The sequence below is a fragment of the Silurus meridionalis genome, chromosome 23 (assembly GCF_014805685.1).
Source record: "Silurus meridionalis isolate SWU-2019-XX chromosome 23, ASM1480568v1, whole genome shotgun sequence".
Taxonomy (NCBI): domain Eukaryota; kingdom Metazoa; phylum Chordata; class Actinopteri; order Siluriformes; family Siluridae; genus Silurus; species Silurus meridionalis.
The window spans coordinates 6621411-6644863 of record NC_060906.1 but is presented as its reverse complement, the minus strand read 5'-3'; the positions used below and the strand labels follow the sequence as shown (position 1 = coordinate 6644863).

General features: G+C 38.1%; 2 protein-coding genes and 1 long non-coding RNA gene across 6 annotated transcripts; 1 reads left to right on the top strand and 2 right to left on the bottom strand.

Moving 5' to 3' along the window:
* Window positions 1–1239: 1239 nt before the first annotated feature.
* On the bottom strand, window positions 1240–8582 carry LOC124376558 (P-selectin-like). Of its 2 annotated transcripts, none has more exons than XM_046835715.1 (9): window positions 7986–8582; window positions 7793–7900; window positions 7026–7388; window positions 6108–6215; window positions 5794–5973; window positions 5550–5720; window positions 4295–4384; window positions 4167–4188; window positions 1240–1561 (listed from the first exon to the last, which is right to left on the bottom strand). In XM_046835715.1, exons 2-9 carry the CDS (start codon window positions 7842–7844, stop codon window positions 1486–1488), a joined length of 1062 nt encoding a protein of 353 aa, XP_046691671.1. In that variant the 5' UTR covers window positions 7845–7900; window positions 7986–8582; the 3' UTR covers window positions 1240–1485. The 2 variants fall into 2 exon arrangements, with proteins under 2 accessions (XP_046691671.1, XP_046691670.1); XM_046835714.1 differs by having other exon boundaries at window positions 7793–7865; window positions 7986–8581.
* Window positions 8583–12664: 4082 nt separating this feature from the next.
* Window positions 12665–19891, bottom strand: LOC124376557 (E-selectin-like). 3 transcript variants are annotated; one of them, XM_046835711.1, is made up of 18 exons: window positions 19262–19891; window positions 18847–18904; window positions 18348–18737; window positions 18116–18223; window positions 17762–17953; window positions 17364–17543; window positions 17052–17231; window positions 16462–16635; window positions 16171–16350; window positions 15858–16037; window positions 15579–15752; window positions 15288–15467; window positions 14975–15154; window positions 14420–14599; window positions 14078–14200; window positions 13840–13858; window positions 13651–13731; window positions 12665–13529 (listed from the first exon to the last, which is right to left on the bottom strand). In XM_046835711.1, the coding sequence occupies exons 1-17, from the start codon at window positions 19262–19264 to the stop codon at window positions 13674–13676; spliced, it is 2559 nt and encodes an 852-aa protein (XP_046691667.1). In that variant the 5' UTR covers window positions 19265–19891; the 3' UTR covers window positions 12665–13529; window positions 13651–13673. The 3 variants fall into 3 exon arrangements, with proteins under 3 accessions (XP_046691667.1, XP_046691669.1, XP_046691668.1); XM_046835712.1 differs by lacking the exon at window positions 15288–15467 and having other exon boundaries at window positions 12666–13529; XM_046835713.1 differs by lacking the exons at window positions 15579–15752; window positions 15858–16037.
* LOC124376560 lies at window positions 17190–18272 on the top strand. Its single transcript, XR_006923856.1, has 4 exons — window positions 17190–17311; window positions 17434–17609; window positions 17770–17978; window positions 18142–18272. It is a non-coding gene; the product is annotated as an uncharacterized LOC124376560 (long non-coding RNA).
* Window positions 19892–23453: the final 3562 nt, after the last annotated feature.

Below are 23453 nucleotides of genomic sequence, written 5' to 3'. Positions count from 1 at the left end.
ATATGACGTGACACAGAGGCCTAATTCTCTTACCCATTTGTCAACATGGCAAAGACAAGAGAACACACCATTCAAGTAAGGCAGATGTGTGTCGACCTTCATAAGTCAGGCAATGGCTACAAGAAAATAGCCACTCGCCTTAACTTGCCGGTATCTACAGTCAGAGGAATCATTAAGAAGTTTAAAACAACTGGAACAGTGACAAACAAGGCTGGAAGAGGTCCCAAGTTTATCTTGCCACAACGCACAGTGAGGAGGATGGTAAGAGAAGTAAAAAAATTTCCCAAGCTCACCGTCACAGAATTGCATCAAAGAGTGGCATCTTGGGGTCACAGAGTCTCCAAAACAACCATCAGACGCTCTCTACATGCCAACAAGCTGTTTGGGAGGCATGCAAGGAAAAAGCCTTTTCTCACTAACACTCACAAACGTAAACGCCTGGAGTTTGCTAAGCGGTACTGGGACTTCAACTGGGATCGTGTGCTTTGGTCAGATGAGACTAAGATTGAGCTTTTTGGCAACAAACACTCTAAGTGGGTCTGGCGTAAAACAAAAGATGAGTATGCCGAAAAGCACCTCATGCCCACCGTGAAGTATGGTGGAGGATCTGTGATGCTGTGGGCCTGTTTCTCTTCCAAAGGCCCTGGGAACCTTGTTAGGGTGCATGGCATTATGAACGCTTTGAAGTACCAGGATATTTTAAATAAAAACCTGATGGCCTCTGCCAGAAAGCTGAAGATGGGTCGTCATTGGGTCTTTCAGCAGGATAATGATCCAAAACATGTGGCAAAATCTACACAAAAGTGGTTCAGCAGTCACAAACTCAAGGTCCTCCCATGGCCATCTCAGTCCCCAGACCTCAACCCAATCGAAAACCTGTGGGGCGAGCTAAAGAGAAGAGTGCATAAGAGAGGACCCAGGACACTGGATGATCTAGAAAGATTGTGCAAAGAAGAATGGTCAAAAATCCCTCTCTCTGTGTTCTCCAATCTTGTGAAATGTTATAGGAGGAGATTAAGTGCTGTCTTGTTGGCAAAAGGAGGTTGTACAAAGTATTAACATCAGGGGTGCCAATAATCGTGGCACACATGATTTCAAGGGTTTTTTTTTTTTCTAAATGTGTGATTTTTTTACCACCAAAGTAATGTACTTAAATTTTTCTCTTTTTTTGCATTTGGGTTCTATGTTGTTTTAAGAAAAAGGAGAATTTTTAGAGGTCCACGACCACATCTTAAACAGGGCTGCCAATAATCGTGGAGGGCACTGTATACTACTTCACTGATTGGCATCGGTGCTTCAGCATAAAAGTTGACATTGCGTGACGCATCAATTTTTAAAAAGTGTGCATCGGATACAAGTTGGCATTTGTATCGCGAAGCATCAAATGCACATTTGTATGCGATGGTATTTATATGTAGAGAGTGAAATTTATGTTTATAAATTGACGTAATTAGTCAAGTAAACATGATGTGGTGAAACTAAATGTCACACAGAGCTCAGTGGGACCTCCAGTGGTGCATCACTTGCATCATATGCTGGATTCATTTCCTCCTGTCGATCGCTGAGGATGAAGAACAAAATCAGATCAGTTCTGCTACATTATACAGTATTCCAGATTGCTAGGTGGTGTCCTTTGATATTATTGGAGTATTTCTGTATGTGCATGTTATCAGTAATATAACTGTGATTATAAAATGTCTGTAAATTTGGACTTTTTTTGTATGTTCTTGCTGAGATTATTGACCTCAGTAGGACAGCAGTGGCTCAAATATAGATTGCAAATATGTATTTTCTGCATCCTTAAAGCAAAAGAGCTCTGAGATCTCGAGGCAACTGACATTCTGGATTAATTTGGGTTGTATAACGTGATGACAACCTGATGACAAAGGAAGGAGCCTCAGCAGCATCATGTGGTAGACCATGGTCATGGAAACCATTGCGTGGGCACTTCATGGACTTGTCCCTTACCAAGAATCTACGCTGTTAACCTTAAGCTACCATTTTACAGTTACATCCCTGGATGGGTAGAGCCCTGGGCTATGTGTACACGACAATGATCCTGTGCATGTACCCATCAATAACCATCAAGAGAAGTACACTCCTGTGTTCCTGCCTGGAACATTTATGACCATTATTCTAAACCACAGAGCAACGTCTCTGAGGGGATTGTGGACAATAAAGAAATTGTGAGCATACAGTATGTAGACATTCTGCTTTTGTGTCTGTTTTTCTGTTGACTGTTTTCTCCGTCTCTGATTTGATAAGTTGTTGGGGCATCACTACCAAGACCCCACTCCAATATTGCTTCGGTTTATTCGCATGAGATTTACCTCACATTACATGCTAATGCTCTTGGTGAAATAGAGTATAAGGCTGCTGTGCTGGTTGGAACACTACAAGCAGTAATAAAACTGGGAATCAGAGGGCACATAATTGCAAGTCATTTAGAGATGGACAGGCAAGCTTAGCCCAATAAAATCAGATTAGGGATGCACCGAAAATGCACTTTTGGGCCAAAAAAAACGAAAAGTGCATTCCGAAAACAGTTTGTTGTGATGACGCAAACAGAAAACGCGGCCTGCACGTGCTTGTCAGTGTGGACGTATTTCAGTATATCTGAGAAAGACCCACGGATAGCGGTTTGCAAAACATGTAATGCCAAAATTTCAAGAGGTTGTGCGTCTGCAAAGACTTTCTCCACGTCGGGTTTAATTTATCACCTGAAATCCAAACATCCGATCGCTATGCTGAATATGAGAGCAACACAGAAAAGCAAAACCCGTCCGAGCATGCGCACTCCGTCTGTGGCGGACGTTTTTGAAAAGGCAGGAAGTTTCCCAGTGATATTGTTGTATTTTTATGAAAGAACATATTTAATTTTACAACCTTTCAGCAGGCCAGATGGCCTGTACATTATTATTTAATGTACACATGAGTGCATTTAAGTTAAACATTTAAGTTTGAATTTTAATTAATTTTATCCTGTGCATTGTTGCAATGTGCTATAAATAAATATTTTCATAATTTGTAATTGATTTATTCTTTGAAACAAAAATTGAAATGCCTTGATTTTAGTAAGGTTAGTACATAGTCATAGCCATAAATGCAATGGTAATAATAATTGGCATAATTTCTTTCGGTGTTTCGGTCTTCGGTTTTCGGCCTTGCTTTCCTCCTTTTTCGGTTTTCGGTTTCGGCCAAGAATTTTCATTTCGGTGCATCCCTAATTCAGATAGTGGATTACATGCTATAAATTGCCTGTATACTGGAAAATAATGCAGATTCATAGCACTGGTGCATAATTGGCCAAATGCATTCAAGCTACTTCAGTGGATTATGCCATAGTTCCTTCTTATTTTGCAATCATTGTTGTGAAATTCCTCATTCTGGCTGAAGAAAGCATTTTTTTTTTCAGAAGAAGGAGAGCTATGGGAAAAACCCTAAAAAGTGACATAGAGCTATTATTTTGCTAGTATTTTGCTTCATAAGTGATTTTCATCGTCAGCAAAACACTACGACTGGTCCTTATATTAAGAATGGTCTCTTCTTCAGATTTATAAGTTGCATTTATTAAAGTCTGGACCAGGTAACGAGGCAGAACGGTACTCCCTGTATGTAATTGTGATTCTATAATTATGTTGACAAATGCCAGGACACAGAAAAGATTGTCCAAACGATGAATTCAATCTATTCTAGGCTACCCACAGGAGGTTACAGCCGTGAAATTTACAATATATTATTTGTACTTGCCAAGGAAATGTACACCTGAGAATACTCCACTTGTTCCGGAAGCCCTAACATCCCCCCACTTTCCCATTTAATTAATATAATAGAACATTGGTTAAGTCAAATGTATGTAGACATACATTTAATTCATCTGACATCACACCAAAGTGTGCTTTTCAAAGCAATGCACAAAAACACAGAGCTGGTTCCTTTGCCCTTATAATAACCTACACTATGAAAGGTCTTTCATTAGATTTTGGAGCATGGCTTTAAGGAATTTGCAGATTCTGCCACAGGAACATTAGGGAATTCAGGCATTTATGGCAAATTAGAAGACCTGGCATGGAGGTGACATTCCAGTTCTAAAAGTATTCGCTGGATACTGGAATACTGGAATGTATAACGTTGAATACATTGAAGAAATAAAATGAATGTCTTACTTTTGTCTCACTGACTTATTCCCTGTCAAACAGAAGAAAAAGACCAAAAAACATTAATACATTTAAATTCTTAAAGATTGATTGCTAAAGTTCCTGTTGTGTGTAAGAAGTGAAAAGAAAACACTTACTCGTTCTGCAATAGGAAGAGCAGAACATACAGCAGCAGATGGTAGAAAACAGTGCACCTCCTGCCGATGCCACCAGCATATGTTTGAAACCTGAGAACGTAAACGTTGTATTTCTTTCATTGATTATATGCGCAGTGTATGCGTTTTGAAATTACATTACATTTCTTAAATCTAACACGGATATTACCAGTGATGGACTGTGCATTTCACAACCGGGCTTTAGTGGTGTCCTACCTGAAACAAGTCCCTCTTAATATCATCAGTATGACGCCATGGCTATAGAAAGCATCAGTTTTAGAGCGAAGTGCAGTAAAACAGAGCGCTGCATCACAGACAGGAATCTCATACAGGAAGAATGAATGTCATTACTAAAGCAAAAAACACAATTCAAGCCTCCTCTCACTGTAGCCACAGCTGCATCTCCCGCATACATCATCGCTAGAAGAAGCATCAAAATATTAACTTAAAAAAATGTCCCGGGGATTTATGTGCATTTATTTTCTGTGCATTATATTATAATACATTCAAATTGAGTGTTTTTGTGCAAATTCTACAGGGGAAAAACGCAAAAGTATAAATGCTTTATAAAAAACATGAATGTAACAACTGTTTTGGATTGTTTTGGCCGACATTTGCTCACGATGTCCAGCTTTTCTTGAAAAGTCCACCTTGTAAACAACCTTACCTCCAAACAAATGGATAAATCTGTGACCAAATCAATTTCTTCTCTGTCAACCATTGTGGAATGAAAACAGCTATTAAATCCACATGAATATATTTGAGCTTGTCCAGTTTGCTACAGATGTGGTTTGCTCTGACTAGTGCGCTCTCTGCCCATCCAATCAAAGGATGTGAAAATGCCAATGTTATTGTACGCCTACTAGACGGCCCGACTCAAAATTAGTTAAAGTTACAGCCTTTAAGCAACATGTACTTTACACTACAGGCTTCTGCACTGCTGATTCTAAAGGCCTCATGCAGATTATTTTAAACCCTGGCAATGTGATGTGAAGGCTGAAATCTGATTGGATAGAAACTCTAACACTTGGAGAATAAAGCTATGAAATGAAGGGTATAGACTATTGGGAATATTTTAATATATACTCATGGACAAAAATAAGGACATTGTAGGGTGTGAAAGTAAGAACCACTGATGAAATCTATAAAACAATTAAAAATATTGTAGACATGCTTTTGTTTATTTGTAATAGTAAATTTTAATATTAACATTGTGTGAATAAAAGACAATTCTCACTTGCACACAGAGGTTGGAATGGGCTCCATGAACCATCGGGTCTGCAGGTATATTCATGCACTCCCAGCAGCAGGTAGTCAGAGGGACACTGTACCGTGCAGATAGTACTGTTGCCTCTATGACAGCTCACAATGCCACCATGAGGCACACGGAGAGCCTTACACAAGATGGCTACGGGGAAGAGACCATTCAGTTTCATTTTGACAGGGTCAAAATATTCTGTACTGTATTTCAAAAAAAGTACCTGTGCAGTTTGGGGTGCTGTGTGTCCACTGGCCATTGTGATCACACAGGGTTTTGTGTGAACCACTCAACTCAAAGCCCTCTTCACAGCTGAAGCTACATGTAGATATGTAGCTGTTTGTGTGCCGATGATGGCTGCAGTCCATCCTACCGTTAATGATTGCAAGTGGAGGGCACTGAACTGTCATTGAAAAAAATGAATAAAGATAAACCTACAAAAAATAAAAACCTACCAATAATTCATATCTACAGATATATTGTAAATATAACCTCGATGTTAAATCATGTATAAAATGTTGGAAAACATCAGATTACCCTCTGTGCACTTTGGACCCGTAAATCCTGGATTACACTTGCATGTGTAGCTGCCGATAGTCTCCACACACATAGCGTTGTTGCCGCAGGAATTATTAAAACATGATGCTGCACATGAACAAGAACCAAAATAAAAATAAATCTGGATGAATTACTTGTACACCATGCAGCCATCTTTCTTCTGAGCAGATTCTAAATGAGAAGACAGGTATGCTGGGTTCATTTAAACTCACCCAAAAAAAGATACTACTACACCTCTAAATATTGTACATGGTTCTGTATATGGTAGCTGTATCACTGTATCATACAAAAATGCATACAAATGAATGCTTTAATATATTTGAACTGCTCTCATTACTAGCTATTAATTTAACATTTAACAGTAGATATTTAAGAAACTAGTCATGTGACACCAACACCCGAACAGAGCTGTAGCTCGGGTAGCTCAGTGGCTAACCATTAAGCTAAACATATTGTCTCTATGGGCATTTTCTGGGTGAAGTGAAAGAATATAACGATATATAAAGATAAGATAAGGATTAAATAAGATGGGATAAGATCATTCAAAACATTTGGCAGATGCCCTTATCCAGAGCAACATACAATGACATCATTTATACAATTGAGCAGTTGTGGGTTTAGGGCCCAGGTCAAGTGCCCAGACGTGGCAGCACTGGGATTTGGGCTCACAGCCTTCTGATTAGAAGTCCAACAGCTTAATCACTGAAATACCATTTCCCAGCAGAACGTCTGCCAAATGCAGGAAATGTAAAGGTAATAGCAGTAAGTGATTAGTTAGTTATTAGTGTGTTTTAGAAATGATATCTGGAGAAGCGCTATCTAAGCTGACAGAAAAGCAGTAGTACTAAAGAAGCAGTTAGTGAAACTTCAATAAGTCACTTTTGGGCATATCCTTACCATTATAGCATAAGGCATATTTCTGTTTGGAGCAGCTGTCATCATTCCACTTGCCATTATTTTGGTTGTTATTAATGTATATTTCCACACAGTCCTCATCTTTTGTTTTGCTATTTGGTTCTTTGGGAGCCCAGAATCCGTTACCCGTTAAATTCTTTTCTGCCCCATGCCATTTCCAAATGCCTTCAGTCTTTCGGAGACCAATCCAATAGTATTGTTTTGGAAGGTGATTTTTTAGGTAGTTGTTCTCTTCTTCATTTACAATGAGCATCATTTTCTGGGATTTAGTTTTACACCATGCCTCTGCATCAGTCCAACTCATCGTCTTATCGGAATAGATGTAGGTCCAGCACAATACCTGCACTATAAAGTCATGGAAAATAAACACGCTTCAGATACCATTAGGACTGCGTTTTTGAAAAATGATTTATGCTACAAACCAGTCAATGGATTGGGCAGATTAGATAGATTATGTATTTCTAAAGAAAGTTTTAATACATTCTGTTTTAGTCAATGACATTTAGTCAAAATGATATATCATAATGTCTCAAAGTAGGTTGAGACTCTACAATCTGTACAAAGCTTTATCAAGCATTCTGTAATATATTTAAAATGTGACATTCCATTATATACATTGGAAGGTTTTACCATTTACCTAATTCATTCTACAATATCAAAAAGCATTCGGAAAATCCTTTAATGAGCAGCCTTGTTCCAACATTTGAGCGATAATATAAATGTGAGAAACATTTAACCGGATGACTTACCATAGGTTAAACTGAAGTACAGCAAAAGTTGTGTTTGTGCATATGGCCTCATGAACGATGTCAAACCTCCAGCCTAAATATCAGAAATGTTCAGTAGCATAAGAAGTTCTAAAAATGTATTAATACAATATTTTTGTTTGGCATTATACCACATGAATATTTGTTTGTTAGAAGTGCTTTAAAAAATACATACCATGATTTAGTCTTCTGTTTGTATCTTAAGTCCTTCCACTAGCACACCCGGTCACTGTCTGGCAGCAGGTTACTTTAGACTCATTCTAATGTTGACTGGCAGCTGATGGTAAATGGCAGGATATGCTTTTGTACATGATCACAATGTAATCATTCTGACCCCATGACCGAGGGGTAAATGCTGGTCTCTAACCCTGGTGCACAAGGTGAAAAAAAATGATGTTGATGTCAGAATTTTGTTTTGTGAATTGTACCACTGTGAACAGAAAAGAATCGATTTTTCTTCTGAGACATGACAGGAATCATTCTGCTCCTAGTAATAAACTTTTTTATATAAAGGACATTTAAAAATAAGAATTTAATTCAGTTTGAGTGAATTCAACTTTATTTGTATAGCAGTGGATATTGTAAAAAAAAAACAGCTCTACAGAAGTAAATTGAATAAGAATATGTTTTTTTTAATGAGTAGTCTCTATCAGCATCTTTTTTCCTCTCTACTGAATTTTCTTTGCATAGCACAATTATGATTCAAGATATGTACTTTTTAATCCATTATATTTTAATAGACAATTAGTGCAACCAAATACATTATTGCAATCACTCAACCAGCTCTGGATATGTGGTTTCACTTCATCTCAAATTAATTTACTTTGTTAATTGAAGCCAATTTTTGAAAAAATGCTTTACTACTTTTTTTTTTCATTCAGGCATGGTTAATAGAGTGTTGTGGTTTACAGTATGTGGCACAACGTATGGGTGGGTCAGTAATTGAATATACTAGTTCACTAGAAATTCTATCCAACTACACCCTGGAATTAGGGCACAGGGAACCATTCAAGAACACAAGTTTGTAGTCACAATGACAAGCCAGAGATGTGACCTCCAGATTACCAAAATAAAAAAGACATCTGCACAAAAATACTAAAACTTGATAGTAAAAAACATTTAGACCAGGCGAGTTGTCCATAGCAAAAATGGCTACATGCCCACCTTAATCATGACTTGATATACAAAAAAATAAATGGTGAAAATGTAAATTTTATGAAAATATCAGAGAACAGAGGGTCTATTATAACCAAACACAGGACAGAGACTCTCCCTGGGGGTAGAGTACTACCTACACAAAAGCAAAAAGGGTTTAGGTCTTGTAATAAAAATATAGTAAAGAGAAAACAATCCAGTTAAACCAAACTGAAAAAGATAAATGAAGAAGCCTTCGTAATCAAGCAAAACCCAGAAAATCTCTCGAGACAGAAACCAGTCAATAATCGAAGCCATGATATCAAAAGTTGCACCGTTGACGGTATTCTGCAGCTTGTATGAGATACAGCCACATTGACCCAAATAGCACAAGAAGCTTGACCCGAAGTTGACTGTCCAGATCAGAACAATGCTACAGACAGAAAACACAAAGAAGGGAGGTATCTGGAAGAAGGGCTGCTTCATTCATAAAAATCAACTGTGAACCCTTTGTAACTTAAGATGGAAAGGATGACAACAGGAATTTGGGAAACTGGAAACTGGAAAGGGTATCAATGGACCTTCCTGCACTTCCTTCTGGGAATTTAAATACAACCAATTAGACATCCAATTAACCACCTGTTGAGCAATACAGAGCAACATACAGTTCAGGGAGAGGCCATTCTACCCCATTACAAGTACAAATCGATTTGTGTTTTAGGAAATAAAACATCTGTTTTTAAGGAAAATGAAATGGTTATTGGCTCTTAACTAACATGTGTCTTGGTGTTGAGGACTAGTGAATCTTTGAGTCTACTTTCAATATGAGTCAAATACTCAAGTACTGTTCAAATCAGATACTTAAGAGAAGTTTTACTCAAGTCATTTTGGAATCGGTGACTTTGAACTTGGAGTAAGTTTTGCAGTAAGGTATCTATAGTTTTATGCAGGTATGATTGTCCCTCAGTAAGTTTGTCCCTAATGAGCAAACAAGTGATGATGGTGCTAAGAGGAAAACTCCGTGGAATGATATAAGGAAAGAACTCAAAATCTGGGTGATGAGTCGAATCCTTTAATCGATTTATTCGAGTCTATTCATAATAGTTTCATCATTGTTAAACTTCTCAACTGTTCACTGATGGACAAATGCAGAACTGCAGCAAATCGGCAAATGTAGTTCTAACCTATTGGACAGCATACTTTAATGGACCATTTGCAAAAAAGATCAATCTGCTTTAAATCCTTATTGGTGTTTGTTCTGAATTTCTCAGCCATCACACTGCCAAAATCTCTCTCTCTCTCTCTCTCTCTCTCTCTCTCTCTCTCTCTCTATCTATCTATCTATCTATATCTATATCTATATCTATATCTATTTATATATATATATATATACATACATACATACAGTTGTGTTCAAAATTATTCAACCCCCAATGCTGTAAATGGTTTTAGGGAATTTAGTGTACATTTGTAATTGTATTCAGAATGAAATCCTACAAGGACTTCTTAAAGAACCATATGCAACTAAAATGACATCAATTAGTTTTGTAATACAGTAGTAAATGTTTCTTTTGTGAATTCTTCATTGACATAATTATTCAACCCCTTTAAAGACTACCACTCTGAAGAACAGAGGTTCAATGAAGTGTTTTCAATCAGGTATTGAAAACACCTGTGGATATCAGGGAGCAGCAATAAAGCCTAATAAGCACCAATTAGGCAGCTTTAAAATGACTGTGATACTCAGCTCCTTCTAGACATTTACTGGTGTGGTTACAAACATGGTGAGGTCAAGAGAATGGTCCAGGAAGACAAGAGAACAGGTGATTACTCTTCACAGGAAGGGCAATGGCTATAAGAAGATTGCAAAGATGTTAAACATACCAAGAGACACCATAGGAAGCATCATTCGCAAATTCAAGGCAAAGGGCACTGTTGAAACGCTACCTGGTCGTGGCAGAAAGAAGATGCTGACTTCGACTGCTGTGCGCTACCTGAAGCGTAGAGTGGAGAAAAGTCCCCGTGTGACTGCTGAGGAACTGAGAAAAGATTTGTCAGATGTGGGTACTGAAGTTTCTGCTCAGACAATACGGCGCACCCTGCGTAATGAAGGCCTCCATGCCAGAACTCCCAGGCGCACCCCCTTGCTGTCCCCAAAGAATAAGAAGAGTCGACTGCAGTATGCCAAAAGTCATGTGGACAAACCACAGAAGTTTTGGGATAGTGTTCTGTGGACTGATGAAACAAAATTAGAACTGTTTGGGCCCATGGATCAACGCTATGTTTGGAGGAGGAAGAACAAGGCCTATGAAGAAAAGAACACCTTGCCTACTGTGAAGCATGGCGGGGGGTCAATCATGCTTTGGGGCTGTTTTGCTTCTGCAGGTACTGGGAAGCTTCAGCGTGTGCAAGGTACCATGAATTCTCTTCAGTACCAGGAGATATTGGATGACAATGTGATGCAGTCCGTCACAAACCTGAGGCTTGGAAGGCGTTGGACCTTTCAACAGGACAATGATCCCAAGCATACCTCCAAGTCCACTAGAGCATGGTTGCAGATTAAAGGCTGGAACATTTTGAAGTGGCCATCGCAGTCACCAGACTTAAATCCGATTGAGAACCTCTGGTGGGACTTAAAGAAAGCAGTTGCAGTGCGCAAGCCTAAGAATGTGACTGAACTGGAGGCTTTTGCCCATGATGAATGGGCGAAGATACCCGTAGATCGCTGCAAGACACTTGTGTCAAGCTATGCTTCACGTTTAAAAGCTGTTATAACTGTAAAAGGATGTTGTACTAAGTACTAAGATTGAATGTCACTTGGGGGTTGAATAAAACTGATAATGATGTGAGCTCAGAAAAGACATTTGTGGTTATTTCATTATAAATGTTATGTTATATTTGTCTGACCTACACGTGCCTCTTTGATTTAATTGTAAGCAGGATGACTGAATGATCATAATCAATGTCAAACCGACCAAAACAATCAATTTCAGTGGGGGTTGAATAATTTTGAACACAACTGTACATACCTGGCAGACCCCCTTATCAGGAGCGACTAACATTTATCTCAGTTGAACAGCTTAGCAACTGAGGTTAAGGGACTTGGTCAAGGCGAAAGCAGGGGCAGCTTGGTGGTCCTGGAATTTGAACCCATGACCTTCCAATCAGAAATCCAATTTCTTATCCACTGGGCTCCCCCTTTCCTACAATATTCACTGTTCAGGGGTCATAATTTTTCTTTCCACCTCAGCCACAGTTACAGAAAAAAAGCCCATCCAGACTGGCCTGGTCATCAAAACACAGTCAATGTGTTTATCTCAGTGTTTGGCTCAATGTCAATGACACACATAAAGGGAAGTAGAACAATAAAGTAATTCACTCACTGAGCTCCACTGTGACCGAAATCAAACTGTGATCTTTCATACTCCCTTGGATTTCCTTTCTCCCGTATTTTTTTTCTTTCTTTTTCTCAGCTGCTTGCTTAATTAATGTGTTTTCATTAGATTTCCTTAATTATATCAGTAAAATCTTTGATTGATCAGAAGGTTGTGATTTCAAATCTCAACTACACCAAGCTGCCAATGCTGGGCCCCTGTGCAAGACCCCTGACCCCAGGGGTCCCTTTTCTGTTTTCTGTTTTTTAAATCATTTTTTATTTTGTAAACATTTGCTTTAAAAAAAAAAACACAAACCAATATTATATTTATTTTGCAAATTAACATTTATTGATAAGTCACATTTTAATAGAATAAAAACACATCTTAGCACTTAAAAAAATATATAAATAAAAAAGAGGTGGCTACAATAAGCAAAATAACCACTTTAAATATATTCACAATATGACAATGAAACAGCAAAAAATAAAAAATAAAAAAAAGACAGAACATATACGTAGCTCTTCATAAACATCATGAAATTCATATACAGCACAAACAGCATAGAACAATATGCTGAATAAATTACATAATAAATACTTCCATGGAAACACAGAAGATATATTAAATAACTAATACATGTGCAGGAATGTCTTTCTTTAGGCAGTCCTACAGAGGATTGAGGATCAACCTCACTTTAGAAAACTGGCTCTCCCTTTCAGCCATGCTAGATTCTCCCTCATGTCTGCTTGAAGCTCCTTCACCTTAGAACACTGCTGGTGAAGATCTCTACCACATGGCTAGCCTACAGAATGCTGAGGTTGGTACCACACAAGATACCCTAAAGTTGTTCTCACAAGGACAGTCTAAAGACTGCATTATTGAAAATATTTCAAGTTTTGTTCATTGTTCAGTCGATAGCCTCACCTAGACTTAAAGCTAAAACTTTGGAATAAAAAAAATGACTGATGTTTGTACTGAAAAGTCTTGTTTGAATAGAAATTTTTTGAGTCTGTTTCCTCTTAAAGTATATAATTTTAGGGAATTATTTTATCACCCTTCATTCTGACTCACTCATACGGGATCGAAATCCATAATCGGATTCAAGTACAGCTGCTCTGTGACAATGTCCAGCATTAAAAATGCAATATAAGTGTATTCATTCACTCTACAGTTGAAACTGCCGTGTGCAAAGTGGTGTTGTAAGAGACCTGTGTGGAGAAAATGGAAAAAGAATTAGTTTATACAGTTTATTATGTGCCTCAAGCAAGAAATAATACAATATTGATATATAGTATTAATAGTGTTATAGAAGAAACATTCTAAACTTACCATATAGCTTGTAGCATTATTGTCTAAATGAGACTATCGAAACTTTTGTATTGCTGGGGTGGCACATCAATGTCCGAGTTACTGGAAAACAAATTCCCATCAGACCGATCAGCATGACAACCCAAAACCGACATTCAACACACATGAAGACAAACATGTAAATAGTTTGGAGAAGAATTTAAAACTCACCTAAGGTCAAACTTTTTCGCTGTAATAAAAAAAAAAAAAGAGAAGCACATTGATATATAACATTAGTGCACTGTTATATAAGCTTGTGTTTTATATTATTATATAAAATAAATACAAAAAAATATTTATAAAGATAAGAATGTAGAGAAAGAGTAAAGGCAGGAATATTAAAAAAAAGAAAGCTATTACGAAGAGAGGTCAGGGTCAGAGGAGGAAATAATGAATCCTTTCTTTTTACCTTTCAACTTTCTGAGTCTTTTCATTATCCAGAAAGCAAAACCCAAGCTGGATAATGCAGCGGCGCTTCCTACACCAATGGTCACACCAGACACCAAAGACAAACTGTGCTCAGACTGGACTTCTGGAAATTTAGATAAAAAATAAAAAATAGATGGAGGTGGGTAAAGATATTTAAATAACAATGGGCCTCCTGGTTTATAGCTCGCTATTCAATTGATGTGACCTTGTATTGGTTTCTATCTGACATTTTTTTTTTAATGTAAATATTTTGTTTATATAACATAATTATATAAATATATAATTTAAAAGCATAAAGATTCTGACAGAACCTGATTTCTACCTTTGCACTCTGGCACCTCTCCAGTCCAGTTTCCACTGAGGCTGCACATCACTATCTGGTGTCCTTGAAGCTCATAGCCATTGAGACAGCTGAAGGAACATGCAGTACTGAAAAGGTTTTCCTCCGAAGAACAGTTCCTGAGACCATTGATTAGATCTTGGAGGTAAGGACATCTCACCGCTGTGTAGAAGGAAACAATCAGAAGAATTTGAAATACAGGCAACAGTTTCAGAGGGGGCCTGCAGCCAGACTTCATGAGTCACACATTCACAGATATTAAACTGTTGATGAATCAACACAGGAACACAAAGCAATAACATTAGGCAAAGAATGATGCCTGATTTGTAGCTTAATTTATGGAATTTTCATATTTCTTTCAAGGCATTTCCAACATGAGAGAATATCGAAGATACATTTGCTAAAAAAAAAAGATAGATTTGGAGAGAAAGTACCAAAAATGGCATTCGAATGGATGAATTTTCTGCATGTTATTGAAACCTTGAACTAGTATGTGCTGTCATAAACCTTGAATGATCTTTGAACTGGGTACTGTACCTGTGCATTTAGGAACATCTGCGCTCCATTCTCCTGTCTTTGTACACTCTGTGCTCGATGCACCTTCCAGGATGAAGCCCTCACTACAGCTGAAGCTGCATACAGAGCCTAGACTTAGAGTTTGGTCTGTACAGGACACACTGCCATCCTGAGGAGTCTTGACAGCGGGGCACTGAACAGCTGCAAAAGTGGAAGGAAAATTAATGTTTGAGTTTGTGTACTGAAACATATAAAAGATGGTGTAGATGATCTATTATTATTTCAAGCATGAAGAAAAATGCTGTGGACGTATTCAATAATTGAAGTTCTGTACCTGTGCATCTAGGAACATCTGCGCTCCAATCTCCTGTCTTTGTACACTCTGTGCTCGATGCACCTTCCAGGATGAAGCCCTCAATACAATTGAAGCTGCATACAGAGCCTAGACTTAGAGTTTGGTCTGTACAGGACACACTGCCATCCTGAGGAGTCTTGACAGCGGGGCACTGAACAGCTGCACAGTAGATTTAAGCAGAATTTGGTTTGCACCATGTGTTTTAACTTATAGAACGTATACATGAATATAGAACATAAAAGTTGTAAAGGACTAGTTCCTGCTTCTGACCTGTACAGGATGGCGTCACTTGACTCCACTGAGCAGTTTTAGTGCACGTAAGCTCAGACACTCCCAAAAGTTGGTACCCATTGTTGCAGCTGAATGTGCACTGATTCCCATAGCTATCACCAGTGCATTTCATTTTCCCTCCCAAAGGTTCTTCAAGAGTCGGACAACGGACCGCTGTGAGGTGCACAAAAAAGCGATCAGGCTCATGGACAGACTTATTGAAGGCACTATATAAAACCTCAAAAGTGCAGTTAATGATCTTTGAACTGAGACTAGTACCTGTACATTTAGGAACATCTGCGCCCCATTCTCCTGTCTTTGTACATCCTGTGCTCGATGCACCTTCCAGGATGAAGCCCTCACTACAGCTGAAGCTGCATACAGAGCCTAGACTTAGAGTTTGGTCTGTACAGGACACACTGCCATCCTGAGGAGTCTTGACAGCGGGGCACTGAACAACTGCAGGAGTGGAAGGAAAATAAATGTTTGAGTTTGTGTACTGAAACATATAGAAGATAGTGTAGATGATCTATTATGATTTCAAGCATGAAGAAAAATGCTGTGGACGTATTCAATAATTGAAGTTCTGTACCTGTGCATTTAGGAACATCTGTACTCCAATCTCCTGTCTTTGTACACTCTGTGCTCGATGCACCTTCCAGGATGAAGCCCTCAATACAATTGAAGCTGCATACAGAGCCTAGACTTAGAGTTTGATCTGTACAGGACACACTGCCATCCTGAGGAGTCTTGACAGCGGGGCACTGAACAGCTGCACAGTAGATTTAAGCAGAATTTGGTTTGCACCATGTGTTTTAACTTATAGAACGTGTACATGAATATAGAACATGAAAGTTGTAAAGGACTAGTTCCTGCTTCTGACCTGTACAGGATGGCGTCACTTGACTCCACTGAGCAGTTTTAGTGCACGTAAGCTCAGACACTCCCAAAAGTTGGTACCCATTGTTGCAGCTGAATGTGCACTGATTCCCATAGCTATCACCAGTGCATTTCATTTTCCCTTCCAAAGGTTCTTCAAGAGTCGGACAACGGACCGCTGTGAGGTGCACAAAAAGCGATCAGGCTCATGGACAGACTTATTGAAGGCACTATATAAAACCTCAGAAGTGCGGTTAATGATCTTTGAACTGAGTCTTGTACCTGTGCATTTAGGAACATCTGCGCCCATTCTCCTGTCTTTGTACACCCTGTGCTCGATGCACCTTCCAGGATGAAGCCCTCACTACAGCTGAAGCTGCATACAGAGCCTAGACTTAGAGTTTGGTCTGTACAGGACACACTGCCATCCTGAGGAGTCTTGACAGCGGGGCACTGAACAGCTGCAAAAGTGGAAGGAAAATAAATGTTTGAGTTTGTGTACTGAAACATATAGAAGATGGTGTAGATGATCTATTATTATTTCAAGCATGAAGAAAAATGCTGTGGACTTATTCAATAATTGAAGTTCTGTACCTGTGCATTTAGGAACATCTGCGCTCCATTCTCCTGTCTTTGTACACTCTGTGCTCGATGCACCTTCCAGGATGAAGCCCTCACTGCAGCTAAAGCTGCATACAGAGCCTAGACTTAGAGTCTGGTCTGTACAGGACACACTGCCATCCTGAGGAGTCTTGACAGCGGGGCACTGAACAGCTGCAAAAGTGGAAGGAAAATGAATGTTTGAGTTTGTGTACTGAAACATATAGAAGATGGTGGAGATGATCTATTATGATGTAAGCATGAAGAAAAATGCTGTGGACTCATTTAATAATTGAAGTTCTGTACCTGTGCATTTAGGAACATTTGCACTCCAATCTCCTGTTTTTGTACACTCTGTGCTCGATGCACCTTCCAGGATGAAGCCCTCAATACAACTGAAGCTGCATACAGAGCCTAGGCTTAGAGTTTGGTCTGTACAGGACACACTGCCATCCTGAGGAGTCTCGATACCGGGGCACTGAACAACTGCGCAGTAAACACAAAGGATTGCTTCTATGAGATTCACATTGAAGGGGTCACACATAAAATTAGGTACATGTACGGCTTTCCATTTAACATGCATCTGCTTCAAATGTCTATGGATTTTAATAAGGCATTTTAGCGTCAGTATTTTCTGCACTGGAATTCACTGAAGCTGTATACAAATGCAAGGTTTAAACAGAGTTGAAAATAAAGCTTCTTACGTTCACAGGTTGGGGGGGTGTTGGACCATGCTTTAGTGGCACCACACTCTGTCACTTTGGCCCCAACTAACTGGTAGCCTTCATTGCATGAATATTTGCATTCGGATTTGTAGGAAAAATTCCCGAAAGCGTGGCTACATTGGACGCTGCCATTCTCAGGAGCAGAGATGTACTTTTCCTCACATATAACAACTGAAAAAATCAGAATTCAGAACAGGTCAGTTTTACAGTCTCAGTATTTTATGGCAGAAGTTTGAAAATTCAAATCTGTGCATTTATGGAACGATGTGGTGCTAGAAGCTCAGTACTAGGTACAAAATAAAAAAACACAAATAAATGTATAATGTTACTCACCGTGTTCACACTTTTTTCCATAAAAGCCTTCAAAACATTCACATTGGTGGCTGTTGATGGTTTCAACACACTCCCCATTAGGACTACAAGAGTCTTTCTTACAGGATGCTGTAAAACAAAGTTTGCTTTTTTGACTTTCAATCATTGAATTCACTTTAACAATAACTCAAACCAGTCGATTTTTTCTACAACAAGAAGGTGAGTAGTGTTTTTTGTTTCAGGAAATACATACCAGTGTAGCATAATGCAGACTTCTTCTTTTGGCAATGCTCATCATTCCACTTGCCGTCATCAGTGCCTCTCTTGATGTACATTTCCACGCAGTCCTCATTGTTGCCTCCATTATTAGGTTCCCCTTTGGCCCAGTTCTCAGCCTCTGCCGTCAGATGCTTATTGGTTCCTACCCAGGTCCAGATGCCGTTGATTTTACGAATACCAATCCAGTAGTATCCAGTAGTAGCCTTGGGAATCACTGTGTTGAGATATTCGATTTCATCACGGTTTTGAATAGCCACCATATCTGTGTAGTTCTCCTTGCACCATTCACGAGCTTCGACCCAGGCCATGGTGGTGTCTGAGTAATGGTACGACCAGCCTTCAACTCCCGTCCACTGATTCAATACTGCATAAGGAAGCAAAGACGATCATTGCACACCGTTCATTTCTTTACCGCTACTCAATTAAATGTTTTTATAATTCTTTTTTGAGAATTTAATGTTTTTTTTTTTTACCTGAGAAGAAAAAGATGAACAATGTAGACATGGCAAATGTATGCGTATTGTAGAAATCCTGCCAAAGTGAAACAAAGTGTTAATAGGATGAAAATATTTTTTCAAAAGTGAATACAGTCACATGGATCTAGTATTCTAAGATATAATACGATAAAATGAGAATAAACCAAATGTATGAGTATTTAAAATATTCTAAAAAATCTCCTAAATTCAACAGATTCTTTTGCTGTACATTTTTGTTTAATTGCAGATGATTTTGCATATTTATTGCATTTAATCCTTGAAAGATGCAACATTATCTGTCGAATAAAACACAAAAATCTAAAGCATGTCTAACAACAGGCTGAAAATTTTAAATTATAATAATATCTTACTTAGAAATGTTAAACAGCCCCTTAAAATTCTTTGTACTTACCATTGTAATTGAGTATCTGGATGTAATCCTTTTAGGGTATAGTCACAGTATCAGGATAGTATGTGTGACTTGATCGCACAGTCAAGCGTTTTTGAGTCCAGAGCTGCTGTGAGGGTGATTTAAATAGGTGGCTTACCTCCTGCATGGAGCGTGTCCCGGAATCTTGAGGCGACGGCAATTAGAGTTTTGGAATTCCACTTTCTGGAAATACCCTTCTTCTCTTCACTTTCCTTAGTTCGTCGATAAATGAGCAGAGGAAGCTGGTCAGGATGTTAGCATTTCCCTTTCTATGTTAATATTGAAGAAGTCAAAAGGGCATCACATTCTTTTTTTCTTGGGAAATTCCTACTTGTTGAACAATGATTAAGGAATAGCAGTGAAATAATGATGATCCTTGTGCTAAAAAAGCCTCACTTTCATTGGTTTATTAAAATTCTAATGGTTACTTAGGGTAACTTACAACAGGGTACATTCATATTCATTTGTTCATTTTGCTGAACACTGAAGACACTTGACTTTGAGATCAATGTTAGACTCTCAGCTGTAAGCTGAATTCTATCACATCATTAAATATATCACAAACAGATGTATATGTCACCTTTTGTTCGAACAAACACATTTTCTATTTTTTTCAAGGTGTATGCTGGTGGCCTCCTCTTAAAAAACCTTCACTGGTTGGAAGTGAGACATTTCAGTGTGTCAACTGACTTGACCCTGGACCTCTTTATAGCTTTGGCTAAGAGCTCATGCCATTTTGAAGTTTTGGAAAAAAAAAAAGAAAAAGAAAGAAAAAAACACTGATGTATTAACAACCAGATATGGGGCAGGCCAGACAAGGGAGGCGACTGATAACAGAATCATTGTGAGATCTGTAAAGATCTACAGAAAGTGACACCAGCACCTTCTACAGGGCAGATATGAAGGTATTACAATACAATGTTGAAAGAGGAGCCATGAAGGTTCTGAAGCAAAGATGTACGATGAAGGCCAAAGTGTGGAGATTGATGGTTGCTTCTGGAGCTTTTCGCTGAAAGGTACGCCTCAGCAATGACTGGGCATTTGTTTCTCAGGGTTTCCTCCTCATACTATCTCAGGGAGTTTTTCCTTGCCACAGTGACTCATTATGGATAAACTTACTTTTACTTACTTTCACTCTGTAAAGCTGCTTTTGGACAATGACCATTGTTAAAAATGAACTTTTAAAAGTAATTTCTTTAGAAAACTGCACAAACTATTAATTTATTTTTGTATGAAATCAAAAAATATGGTTGAATATTTTAACTGTTCCCAGTATAAGTGTTTTTGCTTTTGGAATATATTCGATATTTTTATGGAAATATTTTTTTTTTTATAAATGAATTTGCGTCAGTGTCATCACTCCTATTGACTTATGTATACATTTCACACATTTCAAAAAATGTCAAATCTCATTAGTAGCTTCAGTCTGCCATTATTGTGTCCCCTCTGCTGCTTTCCTTTTGTTTTTTCGTTAATCTGCATTGCTCAGTTTTTTATTGTGTTGATTTTCCAACAAAGGTTTTGTCCTGCAAACTGTTGTAGCTCATCGGATTTTCCCCTTTCCCCTTTCTGGACCTGCCTGATTCGTCCTGATTTCTGGATGATGTTCTTTTTCAATGGAAACCTCTTGATGCAACTGCTGAGGACGTTCTCCGGCCACAAGATTCATGAGGTTACTGTAAAAGGTTAAACTCGAGAACTATGAAGATGGATTAATACAAACTGTCTGCTATAATGGCTGAAGGCTGCAAGTGACATGAACAGTTTTACATTCAAGTGTCCACCAGTGTAAAGTTGATAACCTTAACAAAATGGGGGAACTCTAATGAATAGACTTTTAATGTGGAGGATGAAAATGGATGAACTTTTGAGTCTGGTTCCTCTCAAGGTTTCTTTTGTATACCACCTCAGTGGAGATTGTCTTTTCCAATTTTGCCGTTGGCTCGCTCATAGGGATAAATAAATATAATAAATATATATTTGTCATCTATTAATTTTTGCTTAGGTGCTTTAAAACAATGTCCATTCCTCTGAAAGCAGTATATAATATTGATAAGCCTCTGAAACTGATCCAATGTTCTAGTTTCCGTGTCTCAATGGGTGTATAGGAGGGAAAGTACTGTACAGTATCTACACAAATACTATATGTATTAATTCCAGGAAATAAGCAGGATGTGAGTAAGCATAACAACTTTTCCTGGCAGTACAGGCATGTGAACATGCAATACATGTGTAAATGAGGAATAAACTAAGCCTGACTGCAAAATAATTTCATATAAAAAAATGTAGGAGAAATCGCTTTCATAACATAACACAAAGTCAGAGACATCCCTTTAGTCATATGGGCTTTTTATAGCTGGGCCAAAGTTGACTTCAGTGAAGTTTTTTTTTGGCTTGCAGCCTCAGTTTTCTCACTAGTGCATGGCCTTTCCCCTTCACACCTTTGTTCTTATTTGACCTGTTTAGAATGTTTGTTCAGACTTGTACTGGCTTCCTCTTATTGAGAAAGGTTATTTTCCATTTCACAGTGATGCTTTCCAATTAAGCAGCTTCAGTTAAATATACGGAAAGTCTAAATATATTATAATACGTATATAGATGCATGCGGGCGGTAATATACACACTTTTGAAGCAGTACTGAAAAAAAAAATCATAATGCACCACCCCTGCACCATCCTGCCCTGCACCACCAATCCCGGACCTTAAAGCTATCTAAAGACACAGCATAACACAGGCTACAGAACCCTGGAAAAAAATATGCATCATACAGATTACCTATTTATCATCTTTTGCTTTTTTTTGTTTTACTGTGGAGGGGATTTTTGAGATCAGAATACCACTGTCTACTATTTTCAAGAGTTTTGTAAATGTTAATAATAACACTATTAGTAATGTAAGTCATGGCCAGACAGGCAGGCACTGATAAGCTTCCTGAATGGGAAAATCGTAAGTGGAAATTTTGGAGAGGAAGCTCAGACTCACACACACAGACACAGACACAGATATTGCACACTATCCCACATGACTAGTAAAAAGTACTGTAGGCTTCACTCAGAAATGTTTGCATGGAAAATAGAAATCATACAGTGAAATATTTTAAAAGTTAAAAAAAAATACAATTAAAGGATCTGCCAATAATTGAAAACTTTTTGATTAAATTTGACTTTGTTAGCTCCTTTTTTATACCACCCCACTGTAGCTCTTTAAATGCCCAACCTTGTTCCAATATTAGGGACTAACCACCAGTGACCAGCAAAGCCCTTATTCTATATGGCCTGAATTCTATCAGAATAACTGACTTACATTTTAATATATTTTTGTCCATGAATATGTATTGAATTATTCCCAATCATCTGAGAAACTGCTGCTTAAACTAATCAGATGCTGGGGCCATCAAGCAGGCATACAATAACATTGGCATTTTTACATCCTTTAACTGGATAGTAAAACAGCGCATTAGTCAGAGCTCGCAAACAGCCTTTGTAGCAAACTGCACAAAGCCAAATATATTTGTGTGGAATTAATAGCTGTTTTTTGTTTGACTGACAGGAGATGGAATTGATTTGGGTGCAGATACAATTACAATGTTTTCAATAAAAGCTGGACATCGTGAGGAAAAAGTTGGCCAAAACAGTTGTTAAGCGTTTTAACAAACCATTTCTACTTTTGTGTTTTCTTTCCCATATAATTTGTACAAAATAAAAATTGCCTTCATTTCAAATCTGTAATGCATGGGGGAAAAAATGCACAAAAATGAAGGGAAAGCGCTAAAGATGATGCATGCGGGCGGTGCAGCCGTGGCTACAGTGAAAGGAGACATGTTAATTTGTGTTCATCGGGGTTCTTGTTAATGACATTCATTCTCATTGTATAAGATTCTTGTCTGTGATGCATCTCTCTCTAATACTGATGTTTTCTATAGTCGCAATGTCATAGTAATAGTATTAAGAGTTGAAGTGAAACCTTGCACAATTCAAAATATAAGAAAAAATGATGAGTATAAATATTTAATGTCATGTTTTCTATTAATAAAATTGCAGCTTGTTATATGCATCCGATATGATAATCTTTTATGATGAACATTTTTGTCAGCAGTGTACTGTAGATACATATTCATGTTGTTACTTCTAACGCAGACTAAATGAGGGGAAAACTGGATCAGTATTCTGTAAAC

Excerpts from the sequence above, each read along its gene's own strand:
- LOC124376557 (XM_046835711.1), bottom strand. Across the intron at positions 15,753-15,857 it reads AGATGTTCCTAAATGTACAG|CGGTCCGTTGTCCGACTCTT; the intron begins GTACTAGTCTCA and ends TGCACCTCACAG. Across the intron at positions 14,201-14,419 it reads AGAGGTGCCAGAGTGCAAAG|AAGTCCAGTCTGAGCACAGT; the intron begins GTAGAAATCAGG and ends CTAAATTTCCAG.
- LOC124376558 (XM_046835714.1), bottom strand. Across the intron at positions 7,389-7,792 it reads GTACTTCAGTTTAACCTATG|TGCAGGTATTGTGCTGGACC; the intron begins GTAAGTCATCCG and ends ATGACTTTATAG. Across the intron at positions 4,189-4,294 it reads CTCTTCCTATTGCAGAACGA|GGAATAAGTCAGTGAGACAA; the intron begins GTAAGTGTTTTC and ends TCTGTTTGACAG.